At 36.2% G+C, this 17,968-nt stretch overlaps 1 protein-coding gene across 1 annotated transcript; it reads right to left on the bottom strand.

The window, feature by feature from the left end:
* Positions 1-181: 181 nt before the first annotated feature.
* On the bottom strand, positions 182-9,012 carry LOC113164481. Its single transcript, XM_026363805.1, has 10 exons — positions 8,844-9,012; positions 8,356-8,479; positions 8,222-8,280; positions 5,020-5,109; positions 4,808-4,919; positions 4,111-4,234; positions 1,184-1,331; positions 616-736; positions 481-539; positions 182-331 (listed from the first exon to the last, which is right to left on the bottom strand). Exons 1-10 carry the CDS (start codon positions 8,917-8,919, stop codon positions 309-311), a joined length of 936 nt encoding a protein of 311 aa, XP_026219590.1. The 5' UTR covers positions 8,920-9,012; the 3' UTR covers positions 182-308.
* Positions 9,013-17,968: the final 8,956 nt, after the last annotated feature.

The raw sequence follows: 17,968 nt of genomic DNA, 5'->3' as shown, positions 1-17,968 counted from the left end.
TCGTAAAGTTGGATGTATACATACTTTAATTAAGTTAGGTTAGCATGTATGATTCGCATAGGGGGTTTAATGGAATACTTATTTCATTGTGTAGTATATTACCTCAAAACAAGCAAAACAACATACATTACATATGAAATGTTTTTATTAAATGATAATATTATTGAATTACATGCTCAAAGATATGCTTTATGGAGGTATTGTCAATTTAAAGCATAGGGGCTTGTGTCCAGTAAAATATATAACTGTGTCATTGAAGGACATGCTGCAATCTGGAAGTTCTTGAAAAACAGCAGGAAGATGCTTCGTTACTTCTTATTCTTGGAAATGACTAGAGAACAGAGAGAGATAGGTCATCGTTACAGCTAAAATATGTCTATATCCACCCATCTGCAAATGGTAGTTATGGTAAATAAATAAAAGTGACAGCCAAATGTCTGTTTGAATGTGTGTCTGTGCCTTTTATTATCGGTAACTTACATTTCTGGGCCCATTCAGCTCTGGGATCAACACAGACCTTTCCCTCCTTTGTGGGGAAACTGAAAAGCAGTTGTTGAAAATTATGATTCTGTGTTTGTGTTGTGTATATGTGTTTATGACTATGTGCAAACTTACATTATAGCATCCACACATGGTCCTCTGGCCTTTTGGATGCCATGTTCCCCAGTTATCTGTGCACTGATATCATCAGAAGAGACGCCTGCACAGCATGGGTAGACTTTGGTCGGATGCAGACCTGAGAGAGAGAGAGAGAGATGTTTTTTTTATTGAGATGCTTTTATGAATGCCTGTTATCACTGTCATCTAGAAGAAAACTATGGTTCCAGTTAATGATCTTAACAGCTATTGTATTAAGGTTTTTAATGTTTTTTTTATTCTTTAGTTTGCACAAATATTTAGTTATAAACACTTAAATCATTTGTAAAACTTTATTTAAAAATATGCATTTTTGCAGATTTAATGTTTTTCCATGTAGAATGCACTGGCAACTGCTTTTAAACAGCGTATGTAAAATAAAATAATCATTTAAAATTATATTTGACTCAGGAATAGGAATTAACCATAAAAATATGTGTCATAATGTAGATGGGAATCTGCTTAAGTAGACCAACATTTAGTCTAGTTAATAAGTAAACCAATGTGTAATTATTTGAAGTGAGAAATTAAATAATTTTGTACTTACGGTTTCCTGCAGAGGACTGGAGGCACAGACATGCACAGAGCAGAAGGAGAGTGACGGACAGGATCTTCACGGACATTCTGAATGCTGGATTGACTGCTTGACTGATCAGGCTGCAACTACAGAAGCTGATTGATCTTTCAGTATTTATTGGTTAGTGCAGGAAGATGACGTGCTTCAGTATCTGATATCTAATTTCTTAGGAACAACTTGACACAGTTGCATACGCACATCATATTCTGCCTTATTTTCATGACGCTAAGTTAGACACATATGTTTTAATTTTCCACTCTCAGCACTGTAATAAATAGAGTAACAATTGTGTAAGCATCTTAATTAGATTTTTACTGACTGCATTATAATGTATTTTATCAGCCATGTAACAAAATAACTGATAAAAATATTTTCTTTGCTACATATTTTACTAAGTGGTCCTGCTGCCCGTTCCTCCCTCCAGCCAGATACAGTTGGAACAGTACTGTCCTACAGCCTTCCCAAAACAAATGCTAGCATAGGAGGCAGGTTGTGAAGGATAAAACCTTTCTCAAAGTCTGTTGCTGGTCTGTAACTGTGTTCATTTTTGTTTTGTTTTGTCTTTGAGAAAAGTAAAGTTTTATTTTCCTTCACTCCATGCTGCTCTGCTGGCAGATTTAACACCAAGACCTCAGCAGCAGCTCAGCCGTTCCTGGCTTGAAGGGCCTCAGAAATCATGTGATTTACGGTACAGGAAAAAAAAATGCGTTGGCTCTGACTCAGCAAACTGATGTCAGCATTTGTGTAATGAAATGACAAAACACTCCCACATAACTCATAAACAGTATGGGTGTGGGTTGATAAAGATGAAGAGGCAGTGTGAGTTTATGAGATGGATAGTGGAAGTGGAAACAAAGAAGACCACAAAGTCACTATCACCAAATTTAAAATTCATAAGAAGCAGGATCTTCTATTCCTTTGAACCTTCCAGTAAGAATTTATTTCTTCATTTAAAACAAAACATCACACATAGAAGGGATTTGTGATGTGTATAAGCACACCTGTCATCTTCAGTATGACTGTGTGTAAAATCTAACCTTACTAAATAGTTTACCAAGTTTACCTTCTGCCATTTTAGTTTAGTGTCCAAATGTTTAGTCTGTCCAATATAGAAGTGCTCAAAACTCAGTTTAATACTAACTATTGAGTGAAGTACTACGTATATTTTATGAAGGCATATGTGGATGAGGTGATTTAAGACACAATACTGCTTTCACACATGCATTGGAATCCTGAAATTCTCCAGACATTACCCGGGTGAGCTGCATGTAAAAACGCAAACGTTACCTAGAATTTATTCTGCAAGCCCCATAATACAAAGTCAGTGTGAACCCAGGTGTGAATACAGCCAGTAATAGTGTATCCACAGTGAGCCTTTCTTGAGTTTTCTTTTAGTCGATTTGTTCAGCACAACACCAGAAAGAATGGGACATATGTACCGTGTTTTCTGTTGGATTTTTCTTTTTTTCCTTTCTGAAACCTGAGTTATATACATAAGACATGATCACATGTCTTGCACTGTAAACAAAACACAATTGGTTTCCATTGAGTACTTTATGTGTCCCGTCATATGTCCTGCACTCTCTATACAGCAACCACCATGAAAATGTATGTCACCAAACTTTTTCCTGCTGTGTGCTGCATTTGTGAAGGCACAAGTCCACATAATGTCAGGACCTGGTTCTCCAGACATTGTTCACAATGTTTTCCATGGTTAAGGTTCTAATTTAAAAATTAAACTTCCTATGAAGGAGGACCTAATCAGCCTGCCAGATGCAGGGGCTTTACATATGACACCACTGTGGTGTTTCACATAAAAAAGAACCAGAAGTTCATAGAGTGGCTGAGGTTAGCTTCCTATTTTGGCATGTACAAATTTGTACCCAACCATGTGAAGTGTGAAGTTCTGTAGAAGACAAAAATTATTTTATTCAATTTTTATAAGTATTACTTAAATTTTTATTTGTATGCTTTTACATTCTTAGATTTAGATTTATAGTACCACCACTCCAAGGCTGCTACAATTTCGCTGTATTCTGTACAATGACAATAAAGGCTTCTGATTCTGATTCTAATTCTGAAAATAAAACGACGAGATGGCGTGATGATAAAACGTCCATGTGCACCATGTTTGAAGATGCATATTCAACAACTTAATTAAAGAGGACAGCGGTGGCACAGTTGGTAGCGTGGGCACCTATCAACTTTTGGGGTTGGCGGTTCAGCCAGGCTCATCCTTGAGTGTGTTGGAGTGTGAATAGATGAGACATTATACATTATAATCTGTGCCAAATAAATGTGCTAACCATGATATTGTTCTTTCCCGCCCCCAGACCTCTAACCACTGCTACCACATGGAACGTTTCATGTTTGATTTTTACCTAGAAAAAAGTGCAGCCTAAGAGTCTTGTTTTTAAGAACATTTCTGACAGATAAGCAAAGGCTGGAAGTAAGATTACATTCAACCTTTATTTATGACCACTGTCTTTATCTTTTTTATATGACGTTTCAAATAAATAAACGGATCACAACATGTTCTCTGGGCAATTTCATTAACAAATGAACTTTATCAACCCAGATACAAAGTAATAAAAAAGTATGACACTTTATGAAGTTCTTTACAATATATTATGTTACGACAAATACACTTAAATACTTCACTAGTCAGTTAAATTAAACTAATAAATACTTTCATTCAAATGCATTTTAAGAAACTAAATATTGATAAAATACTAATTTAACAGAATTCTCTTCTTTAAGCGCTCTTTGATACATAGTTTATCAGTGGTGAGACTATTCACGTTTACTTCCTAAAAAAAACGTGATCCATGTTGATTTCAGCTGGAGGCAGAGTTGATGCAGGCCTACACGTTTTGATCTGAAATGTTTTCACCAACAGGCGTCTCAGATGAGGAGGAGAAGGAGGGAAGAGAAGTAGAAGCGGTGGATGTGATTATGGAGAGGAGGGAGACACCGGATGGGGAGACTGAAGGTGAAGAAATGGTCTGACGTTTTTCTTGCCTGTGAGGAAGAGAATAAAAGACAAAAAAAAAAACGTAAGTTTGAGATTGAAGGATAGAATGATTAAAAGAATATGTGAGATAGATAATGAATAGATAATGTGAAACTCACTTAAGTGCTATAATTTTGCGATGAACCCAGGGAGCTCTCGGGTGAACACAGAAAAGAGCTTTTTCTGTCTGAAAGCTGTAGGAATGACAAATAGATGCAACATTAGCACTTAAAATACTTAAAATGCACTCTTAAAATACATCACTTTTGTGCAACATGAACATGAAATAACTTTTCGCATGAGCCTGAAGTGGTATCTCAGCCAATTAACCATTAAATTGTTTAGTATTATCAGTTTAACTGAAAAGCAAATGTGCAATGAAACAAAAAACTGAAACTGGCACTTATATTTAACTGTATTAATTGTAATTGTTAATAGTATGCTAGAGATATGTCAGTTTTGTAAGTTTGGCAAATCCATAAAAATAAAGTGAAATAATTAAAATGAGCAAACAAAAAGTAGTTTCTAGTTATTTTTTCAGTTTTAGGTGCTAAATTAAAAACATTAAAAACATTACTTACATGACAGCATTGACACATGGCTTTACTGATTTGCTCTGGACCAAGTATCCTAAGATCGGCTCCATTATCTCCTGTTTGGTAACTTGCTCACAGCAGGATGCCAGTTTCTCAGCTAAAGGTGAATGGAAAGACATAAGAGTTTAACATATAATTTAAAATGGATAAAATGAGCAAAAGTCATCGGTAAAAACTTGTAAAAAGTTAAATCTTACATGTTGATCCAGACTCCGCCACAGCCACCAAGACAATGGCGACCAGCACACTTTTCAACATGTTTCCACAGCTGACCATTTTGAAAAAGGCTGATAAATATGAGATAAAATGAATAAATACTGAATGAAAGTTGGTTCAGCTCGGTTGGTCTTTCTTTGCTGGTCGTCTCCGGAGAGCTGGATGAAGTGACAGACCTTCAAAGACGTTGGATATTTAAAACGGAAAAAGCAGAAGTGATCCCTCCGGTTAGTCATCTTCCTCTTTTTTTTCTCTCTCTTTTTTTGAATGACCAGCTCATTTACAGGGTTTTCCGAGAATTCACCAACCTTTTACCAATAGGAACCACTTTCATCATAATTTCATTTGGAAAATGAAGTCAAGGTTTTTCCTGACTATTGGATTGCTGACTGTTAGGAATCCTGTATAGACCTGTCACACTCCTGTTTGTGAGGACATTTACTTATGAATCATGAAAAATTGTGAATCATATTGTGAATCAAACTTAATGCATTGTGGTCACAGTCATGTGCAATTCTGACCCCGTTTGAAGACAACGATGAAATGTAGGTTAAGGCCATTAGGTTTGGGCAGTGCCTGCTATATATTTTCAGATAATAATTCCTTAATTTCACTGGTGTATAACAGTAAGAAAGAAACAAAAAAGTAATAATTTAAATAAATTCTTAATTTTAGTCATTTTCACACATGATGGCAGACTTGGATCTGAGTCTCACTGGGAGTCCAGGCTATCATGGTGGCTGTGATTAGGCGATGGAGTAAGCATCTAACCAGTTGCGAGGTTCATGGTTCAGTCCCTAACTTTTCCTGTCCATACATACTTGGTCAAGACACTGAACTCCGTTATTTAAGGTTTTTCAAGTAAGTCATCAGAACTCCAGATTAAAAAGATCAGTACAGTCATTATAAAAAACTGGAGAACACACACACAACTACAGTATTAATATTCAAATATGAAAATAACTCTGTCCTGTGTCCCATACACTGTTGCTGTTTCTCTCAGCTAGACTGGATGTATAAAGAATTATTATAATTTACAGTATGGATACTAGTTGTTATTTTCATGATACCAGATTATGTTTTATTGATAAATTTTATTTTCTTGTTTGTTTTACTGTAGGTTATAAAGAGGTGCCTGGAAACCCCACAGTCTCTTACCAGTATGACCCTCCACCCAGGTGTTCAGCCACTGTGCCTGAACATGTATGCCCTTCAAACATTTCAGATCCAAGTACGGCCTGGTAAGGTATTGAAAAACAGATGACGTAATCCTCGTGTTTTATATTTTAATTATCGTTGAATATTGCCATCTGGAAATCGAACAATACAACTACTAACATAAATATGCAGAAAGCATTTGACAACGTACGTAAAAAAATATGGACACCATTTAGTAAATTGTTACTTGTAGGCTATTACACAAATATTTCTGTGCAGTACATATAGCAGAAGTTATGGCATCAAAAAAATTTAAATAACTTTCGATGGTTGTATAATCAGTATGTGTGAAACCAGGCATTCTGGGTGATGTTAACAGAAAATGAATAAAATAGCTCTTACAAATAATAGTTAAATAAAAAAAGAAAGAAAGAACTAGAAATGATGTTTATTGGTGGATTGTTTGAAGTTGGATATTTTACAGTTCTAAGTTTTAACATTACATGTGCATGGGCATGTACATTATAAACGTGAGACAGGTGACATTTCAATATGTAAATTACATGAGTTCTACTGCAGATAATAAGTGGATTTTAAATTTCTTCACTCTGTGTGAGTGCACAAATGCCTCAGTATGAGTTGCGTGTAGAGGTCTTGATATATATATATATATATAGATATTTGAAATAAATGGGGATGTGTAAAAACATCCCTAAAGAAAGGCCTTTTTGCCAGAATGTGCTTATTCATCTATTGTTTGTCTGTGCTAATGCTGGATTGTAATCAAGTTTACATTTTCCTAACTGGAGATAGGGAATCAGTTCTTATAAGCACATACAACAATCCAGTTTAGTTGTTTACAGTTGCTTCATAGAAGCAGAATCCACTAGATGTCATGAAAGTGTCGTTCAAAATTCAGGGTTAAACATTTCACCTGTGTCATTGTTTTAGAATTTTCATCTGCTCTGCAGCCCGAATGAAAGCCAACACTCATATATTTATTATATTTATTATGTGTATCTTGATGATCTATATATTAGACAGTACCATGCTTTAAATAATCATGTTTATTTATGGAATTGTTAGGTTTTTTTCTCTCAAATTGTTTCAGTTCTCACAAGTAAGTCCTATATGTATACAAAAGATAATACAATAACAAAGTGAGCTTTCCTCATAGGTTATTCAGTCAGACTATTGGTGACAAATTGTGGAACCAGAAATGACATTAAGACTCAGCAAAACATTGAGGGTTTCACTGATGTTATTACAGAGATTAGACCAAAGAACATCACAAAAACTTTAACATTTTTATCAGCCTTTCTATAAAATATACTGCCATATTTAGATTTTGATAGTTATTCAGTGGTCATCATAAAGACAAGATAATCTATTTTCTGCCCGCCAACACACTGTGGTAGGGCCAGTAACTGCACACAGGAAAAAGATCAACAGCTTGAGATCGAGTTAATGGCTTGCACTAGTGGCATATAAATGGTCAGAGAGGGCAGAGGAGAGGAGCTCAGTGTATCAGGAAGGTCTCCCAACAGTTTAAGTCTGCAGCAGCATAACTAAGAGAGTCACCTTTTTGTGAGTTGAGTGGGGGAAGGATGTGTCACCTTCTTTATTCACAATGTCTTTCTTAGTCCAAAACAGCAGATCATTTTATGGGTGAAGATGGAGGTGAAGATATGAAGATGGAATACAAAATAGTCAAAAATATATTTATTAACCTATTTTATCAAATACAGATACAAATTTAAGTCAGTTAGAGGCATAGTATATTAGGTAGGTACATTATAATTTATTATCGTTTATTATCGTATTATCGTTTCTGTACAAGACATATAGTTGTTATGTACATATGTCTGAATTGGAGGTTCTTGATAGCCGCAGGAAAATATTTCAACAGGCAGCGTTGCTTCATTACTCATTGTATGACTAGGGGACAGAGAAAGACAGGTCAGGTCAAGTGACAGTCAAATGTCTGTTTGAGTGTGTGTGTGCCTTTTATTATTCGTAACTTACATTTCTGGGCCCATTCAGCTGTGGGATCGACGCAAACCTTTCCATCCTTAATGTGGAAACTGAAAAACAGTTGTTGAAAAATATAATTCTGTGTTTGTGTTTTTGTATATGTCAGAGACTATGTGCAAACTTACATTATAGCATGCACACATTGTCCTTTGGCCTTTTGGATGCTGGATCTTCCAGTTATTTGTGCACTGATATCAACAGAGGAGACCTTAGTGCAGCACAAAGGGACCACACTGGTTGGGTGCCGACCTAAAAGAGAAGTACATACTCTTTTTAATTGAAATACTCTTAAATGTAAGCAGTTTCAGACAAATTATGTTAAAGTTAATGATCTTATTTTTAAATTGAGTTTTTAATGCATTGTCTAATCGTACTTTCTATTTTTTTTAAATCCATCTCTCATGAGATGACTGCTTTCAAACTTTTTCTAAAAAATAAATGGAATAGCTGTACATAAGAATATGTGTCATGGTATCGAGGAGAGTCTGAAAATATGACATCGTTAGACCAGCATTCAGTCTAGTGTATAATTACTGTGCAATTATCAATTATTATTATATTTTTTAAAAGTATTGGCATAATATGTATATTGTGGAAATAATTTTGTACTTACGGTTTCCTGCAGAGGACTGGAAGCACAGACATGCACAGAGCAGAAGGAGAGTGACGGACAGGATCTTCACAGACATTCTGAATGCTGGATGTGCTGCTTGACTGCTTGACTGATCAGGCTGCAACTACAGAAGCTGATTGATGTTTCGATATTTATTGGTGAGTGCAGAAAGATGACGTGCTTAAGTATGTGTTTGTGTGGTCATGGTACTATCACACCTCTGCCTGTCAGAAGCTTTTTAGCCCTGCGTGTAACTTACCACCAACATCTTTCTTAGAAACAACATGACATATGCAAGCCCACATAGACGAATACATGCACACTTGAGTGTGAAAAAGGTTCACAGCATATGCTACCTGTTTTTACATTTTCATGAGTTACATAATCTACTTTTTGTTGTTCACTTTTCTCACAAAAACATCTGTTTTACTGTAATAAATTTGGTAGTAAATTAGTTTGATTCTTAGTGACCCAAAGATGATGTTTCTTATGCATTCCACTCTGCATTTGCATGAATTTGTCTGTTTTTGGTATATTTATAACCCCCCTCAACCTACACAACACAGTCACAGTCATTTTAAAACCACCTAAGTAAATACATATTTACTAAAATGTTTGTTAGAGCCACTAACTCAACAGTAAGGAACACATAGGTAGGTTATTACAGGCACCTTGTAGAACACAATTCTTGTGTGGATTTAGGCCATCTCTCTGCTGTAGAATTGCTTGTCTTTGTTGTCACTAGATATACACTACTCTCCAAAAGCATTGGAACTGTGAGGCCAGTTCCTTCCATTTATAATTAAAAGGTGTAACAAACATGAAAACCAAAGAACCGTCTATTGGTGAACAACAAGCACCTGTGAAGCTAAGAGTGTCGGTGTACTAAGTAACAGACCTTGAACTGGTAGACTAAGGAAGACAACAGCAGTTGACGACAGAAACTAAGGGCTGTAAAGAAAGACCCTAAAACAAACTGTTAGTGACATGAGAAACAACCAACATAGGACAGGAGTGAAGATATCACAATCTACTGTTGGCAGAAGACTTAAGAAAAGTACAGAGGCTACACCAGAAGATGCAAACTACTCATTAGTAAGAAGAATAGGAAGGCCAGGCTGGAAGTTAGCAAAAAGTACACAAATGAGCCTCATTCAGATTTTTAGACAAAGTTTTAAGGACTAATGACACAAAAGTGAACCTTTACCAAAGGGATGGAAAGGCAAAAGTTTGAAAACAGAAAAATTCTCATGTTCCCAAACACGCACTCACGCTCATCTTTCAAACACAGGTGAAGTCATGTCATGGGCTTTCATGACTTCTTCTGCGACAGGTTCAATAATCTTCAATGATGATGTAGCACATGATGTCATCACCAAAATAAACTCAGAAGTCTGTGGAACATTTTATCTCGCAATTTAAAGAAAAATGCAACCAAACTGATTGGGAGACCATTTATCATGCAGCAAGATAAGGACCCAAAACACACTGCCAAAATAACAAAAAAGTTCATCAGGGACAGGAAGTGGAAAGTTTTAAACTAAACAAGCCAGTCTCCAGACTAAAACCCTATAGAAAATGCATTTTATGCATTCTCCCCTTTTTTTGTCAAAGAGGAAACTGAAGGGAGTAACCATGAGTAACAACAAAAGGTGATGCATTCATTGCAAGCAAATGATTTGTAACTAAATATTAAATCTTATTCACTGTATTACATTTTAGGTCTATATGTTCTATATGACCTAAAGTTAGAGATGCATTCATTGCAATTTTTCAGCACCTTATGTCCTGCTTCAGTTTCACAGAATCGGTTTCTCAGACGGATCAGCTAGTCACCAATCAAGCTTGAAACTGGTCCATCAATGCATCTCTACCAAGAGGTGAGAATGACACACAGACATTAGCTCACCAGCTCCTTATTACAACGTCTGAGTAATGTCCTATAAGTGTGAATACAGCACGTAATTTTCTGAAGAATTCACAAGCAAGCGGTTTCTGCTCAGTTAAAGACCAGAAAGTAACAATGTACCATCCTTTCTAGTCTTGTGATGCACTTCTTCCTTTCAGAAAAGCAGCCTTATATACATAGTACATGGTTTCTAATCATCCAACTGGTGCTGCTTGTTTACAGTGTGCTGTAAACAAAACAGTGAGATTTCTACAGTGTACTCTTTATGTGACAATGTGCCATCCTCACACTCTACTACCAGGAACCAGGAACTACCCCTTGCCATAACAAAACTATTTTCACAAGTGAGAATGTGTCTGACATGAGCAATCTCCCATTGTGTGCCATGTGAGAAAGAGCAATTTTGGACAATATCTGGGGCTAATTCTGCAGACAATTCATTTGTGAAAATGGCTTCTGGATCTTGCTAAGTGCCTGGGTTTATTGGCATGCTGTAGAATGAATTTGGGGCAGATCAGTCATTTTCCTGTATTGAGTGATGAATATGAATTACGGCACTATGCAGTTTAGTAATACAGTAAAGCTCCTGATGTTCTCATGTCGTGGCTAAGGCCAGCATCTTGCATTGTAGATTGCTATCATTGGCATGTGAGTGAGGCAAGTTGTAAAAAGCTCTAAAAAGGAAGCCATTTATTATATACATTTTACCCTTGCTGGCCAGACAGACTAGATATATAAAAGAACATATAAATCTTTCTGGATTTGGTGGAGACCTAACAGTTCTACCATTTTACTGTTAAAACAGTAATGAACTTTATAGCTCTTCAGTTTCATCTGATCAAGAAAAAAATAGTTTGGTAATTTGCAACTACACCGGCATAATAATTAGGAAGGGTACTCTAATTAACTACTACCCTTTCTAACTGAGAAAATCTTAAAATGCCACAACTATAGTGATAAACCACCAAGGCTGTCACTGATTTTGCACCAAAGTTGTACTGCAACAAGCAACAGAAGTGTGATAATAGATCTGAAGAAAATGTCTTTATGTTTTCATGAGTGGCAACCACATCACCCTCTCTCCCTGCTGACCTCAGCTCAGGCTAGAGGGCAGATTGACCACCGAGACCCCAGCAGCAGCAGCAGCTCATCAGTTCCTTGTTTGAAGGGCCTCAGGAATTGTGTGACTTATGGTACAGGAAGAAGACATACTTCGGTTCTGACTCAGAAAACCTATGTCAGCATTCGTAAAAATATACCAGCAAAACACCCACAACATAGCACATTATGGGTGTGGGATGATACTGGAGAATGAAGAGGCAGTCTGATGTTATGAGGTGAAGAGATGGAAACAAAGAAGACCACAAAAACACCACCACCATGTTTGAAACTCAAAGGAATCTGGATTTCCTACTCACAAAAACATTAGTAATTAGTAGTCATTTAGAACAAACATCCTCTGGCATAGCAGGGATTGTATATGTATGAGAGTATGTCACATATCAGCACAAGGAGAAATGCACAGGATTTTCATCATCAGCGTGCAGAAGTCCTTGACAGTGTTTGAAATCACTCCTTTCTACAGTTACACTCAAAATTATTCAACCCTCTGTTAGCCTCCACCATGCTAAACTGTAAGCAACGAGTACCTTTTAAAATATGCTTAATACTTGTTCCTTCAGACATAATGCTGACTCAGAGGCCCGAAGAGTTCCACAGAACAGAATCTCAAAACTTCTGTGGTTTATTTATTTGGTTTTGAGCAAACTGGAGCTGATTTTTCTTGTGGTTTTGCGTCAGCAATGGAGTACATAGTGTGTCCTGGCATCGAAACCTTTAACATTAAGTTGGCGCTTTATTGTACAAACTGAAACCTTTTGCTGCTGTCTTTTGTAGTCACTCAAAGATGCTTATACCTCTTCAGAAATCATGTTGCAGCCCTTGATAGCTTCTTCTTTCTGCCACATCCAGGTAGTAGTCACTGTTCTTTTGTAAACTTTGAACTTGTGAACTATGCTTCCAGCTGTGTCTCTAGGAGTATCCAGTGTCTTTGCTATGATATTGCATAATTTTCCTTTTTTGTGAAAGTTAATGATATCCTAATTTGTTTAACATTTGTTTTTAACTTAGCCATGTTTCTAACATGCAATCAAACATGACACTCAACCAGCCCCAGCTGTATTTGCTGTGTTCAACTAATCAAGCTCTGGAATAATTGTATCAGTCATGCCTGAGACAATACCTGATTGGCAAGTATGTGCTTGAATTCTGTGCTTTGAGGCTGCAGTAGTCATGTCAAGTCAAGCTGCATTTTGTTTTGAATTTAGATTTATTTACATTAGTTTTGTTGAGCAGTTTAAATAGGTCTGATTTGTTAATTGCAAACAGTTAAAAGTTTGTACATTTGTCAAAACACCTAATTTGCAATACTGGTTTAATAATTTTGAGTGCAGCTGCATATATTGTAACATGTTTACTGTCCACCATTTTAGTTAAGTGTCAGAATGTGGAACTTGTAACTCTATCCAGTATTTAAATGCTCAAAAGCTCAATTGAATGCTTCCCTTAGACGTCCTGTGCATACATTATGAAGGGAGTAGTGAATGAGTGGATGAGGAAGTGATTTTAGACACAGTCCTTGAGTTTTATGGTTGAATTCTTAATTTTTCACCACTTCAACTTATTACTAAAAAATACACCAAAGGGCATCCTTAAATTTGCTTCTTTAAACTTTGACTTATTACAGAAGTAATATGGCGATAACAATGATTTAACGTAGATATAACGTAGATTGAACGAACTGCATTTGAAGGCCAAAGAAATGTTTTTTACTTGTTAGAAAAGGAATAGGGTGAGTGGGGGGGGACGCTAAGTTCCAAGTTATGCTTGTAGTCAAATGCAGAGGCTTCATGACCCATTGTGGTGTTTCATATAAAAAGTACCAGAAGTGAAAAGCAGTTCTTACAGAAGGTCAAAAGAGACAGAGGTTGGCTTCTTGATTTGGCATGTATTGCTTTGTACCCGACAATGTCAGTCTGTGTATGAAATTTTTTAGACCACTGTCACTCATGTTTGAAAAGTAAAACCAAAATACATGACAAATAAATGACAAGATGGCGTGATGGTAAAATGTCAGAATCAGAGATAATTTTCCTGCATCTCTTCACAAATTCAGCTTATAACATCTTACTGTGGGTAACTTAATGTTCAAACCTCTAACCACAGGTACCACAAGGCATGTTTCGTGTTTGATTTTTAGCTAGATAAAACTCTGCAGCCTTTATATTTCCATACCAATTCTTACTCTTGAAAGATACACAGAATAACAACAACAACAAAAAAAAAAGAACGATGGTTATAAGATCATGTTCAGCATTTATTTTTGACCACTGTCATAAATTTCAGTTTTGAAGTTTCAAATAAATAAATAGCTTACAACATTGTCAATAGGCTACTTATAAACTCAGATACATGATAAAAAGAAAAACATGACACTGTTTATAATGTTCTATACAAAATAACAAATGTAAACAATGTTAAATAAACTTAAATACACGGATACTTTTATCTGCACTGGTGAGTTAAATTAAACTAATAAATACTTTCATTCAAATGCATTTTAAGAATCTAAATATTGATAAAGTACTAATTTAACAGAATTCTCTTCTTTAAGTGCTCTTTGATACATAGTTTATCAGTGGTGAGACTATTCACGTTAACTTCCTGAAAACATATGGTCCATGTTGATTTCAGCTGGAGGCAGAGTTGATGCAGGCCTACACGTTTTGATCTGAAATGTTTTTACCAACAGGCGTCTTATATGTGGAGGAGAAGGAGGGAAGAGAAGGAGAAGCAGTAGATGTGATTATGGAGAGGAGGGAGACACCGGATGGGGAGACTGAAGGTGAAGAAATGGTCTGACGTTTTTCTTGCCTGTGAGGAAGAGAATATAAGACAAAAAAAAACCGTAAGTTTGAGATTGAAGGATAGAATGATTAAAAGAATATGTGAGATAGATAATGAATAGATAATGTGAAACTCACTTAAGTGCTATAATTTTGCGATGAACCCAGGGAGCTCTCGGGTGAACACAGAAAAAACCTTTCTCTGTCTGAAAGCTGTAGGAATGACAAATAGATGCAACATTAGCACTTAAAATACATCGCTTTTGTGCAAAAATTATGAACATTAGATTATTTTTTATCATATACTTACATGACAGCATTGACACATGGCCTTATTGATTTGCTCTGGACCAAGTATCCTAAGATCTTCTCCGTTATCTCCCCTCTTGTCACTTGCTCACAGCAGGATGCCAGTTTCTCAGCTAAAAAATAAGATAAAAAAAAAGGTAAATCAAAAAATGAATGTGCTCAAAGAAGGAGAAACCTTCAATATAAGAGCTTTGGTTTGTTGATCTTAAATTTAATCTTACCTGCTAATCCAGACTCATTCCATGACACCAAGACAATAGCGACCAGCACACTTTTCAACATGTTTCTACAGCTGACCATTTTCAAACAGGCTGATAAATATATATATATACTAATAAATACTGAATGAAACAATCTCTGGTCTTTCTTCTCCACTCTTCTCTAGAGAGCTTGTTGAACTGATAGATGTCCAAACACGTTGGAAATTTAAGCCCTAAAAAAGTGGAAGTAGCCGTTCCGGTTAGTCATTTTCTTTTTTTTCTTGTTTCTTTTCTGTGTCTTCATGTGAATAAATTACCTTCTTATTTGTGGGGTTTTCCACAGAGTGACCAATCATAGCACTTTGATCACAACTTTGTTTGGAAAATTAAGTAATGCTTTTTCCTCACTATCAGATTGTGGGAGTTTTAGGAATCCCTTATAGCCCAGGGACATGACACCCTCAGAATTACGCATTATTTTGTCAGCACATTTAATTTTCATGAATCATGAAACGTTATAAATCACACTGATAAGAAGCAATGTAATGTAGTCACAGTGTTAATCTGCCCTTTGTAAGACCATGATAAACTGAAGCTTCTCAGCTTGGACAGTATATATGTTCGGCCGTTTCATTCCTTCCCAAAATTGCACTGGTGTAAAACTAAGTTTGGACATACTGAACAAAATAGAATCCATAGGGATAGTTTCTGAAAGCGTGCTCTGTTTTGAATTCAGCTTAGTTACATTCCTAGATTCCCTAGGCTCCACTCCCAATTAAAACAAATAGTCTCTGTCTTACACTACATATATATCACCTGGGAAAGAATTCCCAACCAAGTAAATGTTCTCAAAACAGCAAATGTAGTTCTTTATTTAAATAATTATCTATTATTATTATAATACACTTGAAAATTTTACTTATACACACTAGAAGCAACTTGGGGTTCACTGTCCTGTTCAAGGACACTTTGACCTGTGAACGGAAGAGTAAGCAATTAAACCACCAACCCTGTGGTTAACCCACCCTACTTCCTGAGACACAGCCACCCCATGTCAACGTAAAAACCTGTTACTTTTACATTTAATAGGAGAATGCTGCTGCCAGTACCACGCCGTACTGTATGAGATATTCTTAGACTTGTTAAACAGTTAGTTAACCTGCAGCTAAACTTCATACCTTGTAGCCAGAGATATTTTTCTTCACAAGCAAACTGGGCTCTGATCAGTTTTTTTTCTTGTAGATGTAATCTCTCAATTTTGCTGTGAGACAGTCTCATTCAGTGAATCGTCTTGACTCAAGTAAATCCTGTAAACTGTGTCCACATTGACTAATTGCTCACATCACAGTTTACAGGGCTGTTGTGACTCAAAGATAATAGTCAGCTGTCATTCACATTACTTTCTTAAAATAAGCTTCCTGTTTGTGCTGTAATAACTTGATTCCCAGAAAGTAGACAATGTATACATGATACAGCCCTAATTGAACAGCTTGTTTTTTTTCTCTACAGTTTAAAAAGTTCATATAATATCACAGTTTTCAAAGTGAAACTCGTTTTGAGTAGATTGCTTTCGTGACCTTAATGTCACTTCATTCTGGGCATGCACTGTGAAGTCATAACGTACTCTTACCCTGCCCTGTGACACACATACATGTCACAACATTGACATTCAGGAGTGTCAAAGGATACATTCAAAACAATGCCCTATTCACTGAGTAGTGCATTTGAAAGTGTATCCACCATTTGTGATGATTTCTAAAATCTGTTAGAATAAATAGTGTATACACCTCAAATGTGTAAATCTGTCCCACAGCACAAGAGTAGTAAACAGGAAGTAGTTAATGGGTATTACTCATGAGTTCATGCACTGAATGTTTAATGTCTTAAATATGAGCAATATTTTATCAGAAAACTGTCTAGACACTGGCAGAGATTATTTTGCACTTTGGCCATGTGAGGTTTTTAGCATTTTAGTGTGCTACCCTACAGGTGGGTATTGTCCTGTACTGATGTTTAGGTATATACATAGTTTTGTAGTGTATTTAACATGTATGTTTATGTATTGTGTTGCAGTTTGCATCAATAAACAAAAAATAGTGGAGCTACATGTAATGTAGGTATGTTTGACTTTGTTTAATACTATCTCACACCATCACTTAAAAAAACTGCCACCCACGTAAACTGAAACATGTGAAACCAAAACAGTCACATTGAGGTTTTGGGTAAATGCAGCAGATTCAGTCAAATGAAAAATGTAAAGTAACAAGAACGGAAATGATTAGGAATTACATCAGAGCAAAAGCAGAACCTTTCACAGTCGCCAGACTTTCGGACATCTTAGCGCTTCTCTCTACGTCTTTACTACAAAAGAAAAGTTCAAATCTGTAGTTTGAGACTACAGTTTTGCTGTAGTTCATGCTGCTGTTTTAGCCCAGTTTGATCACAGTGTTCGAAGCCAAGTGACTGACTAGTATCTTTAAAGTAGTTTTAATTTTTGTTTTGAAGTTTTGTCTGTTGCATTTTTGGTCTTCGTTTCCTCCCAAGGCATTGTAATGAAAAAGTTGTCATTGTCCCTGTACAAGGTGTGAGGCCTCTGTGTGATTTTGCTGACAAAACTTTCTGAGAAACAAGGTTTTTTTCTTTTCCGGTGGGGGGTGGGGGGGGTGTACTTAGTGAAGGCAATAGCACTGTGCAAAAACGTATCATAGATACTTATCATAGATACAGTATACAAAAAAAAAGTGTTTAGAGTTGGAAACGAAACAGGAAAAGTTAAGTAGATAAGAACTAGGGTTGATAAAT

The sequence above is a fragment of the Anabas testudineus genome, chromosome 2 (assembly GCF_900324465.2).
Source record: "Anabas testudineus chromosome 2, fAnaTes1.2, whole genome shotgun sequence".
Classification (NCBI taxonomy): domain Eukaryota; kingdom Metazoa; phylum Chordata; class Actinopteri; order Anabantiformes; family Anabantidae; genus Anabas; species Anabas testudineus.
This window is presented reverse-complemented; position numbering and strand designations above follow the sequence as displayed.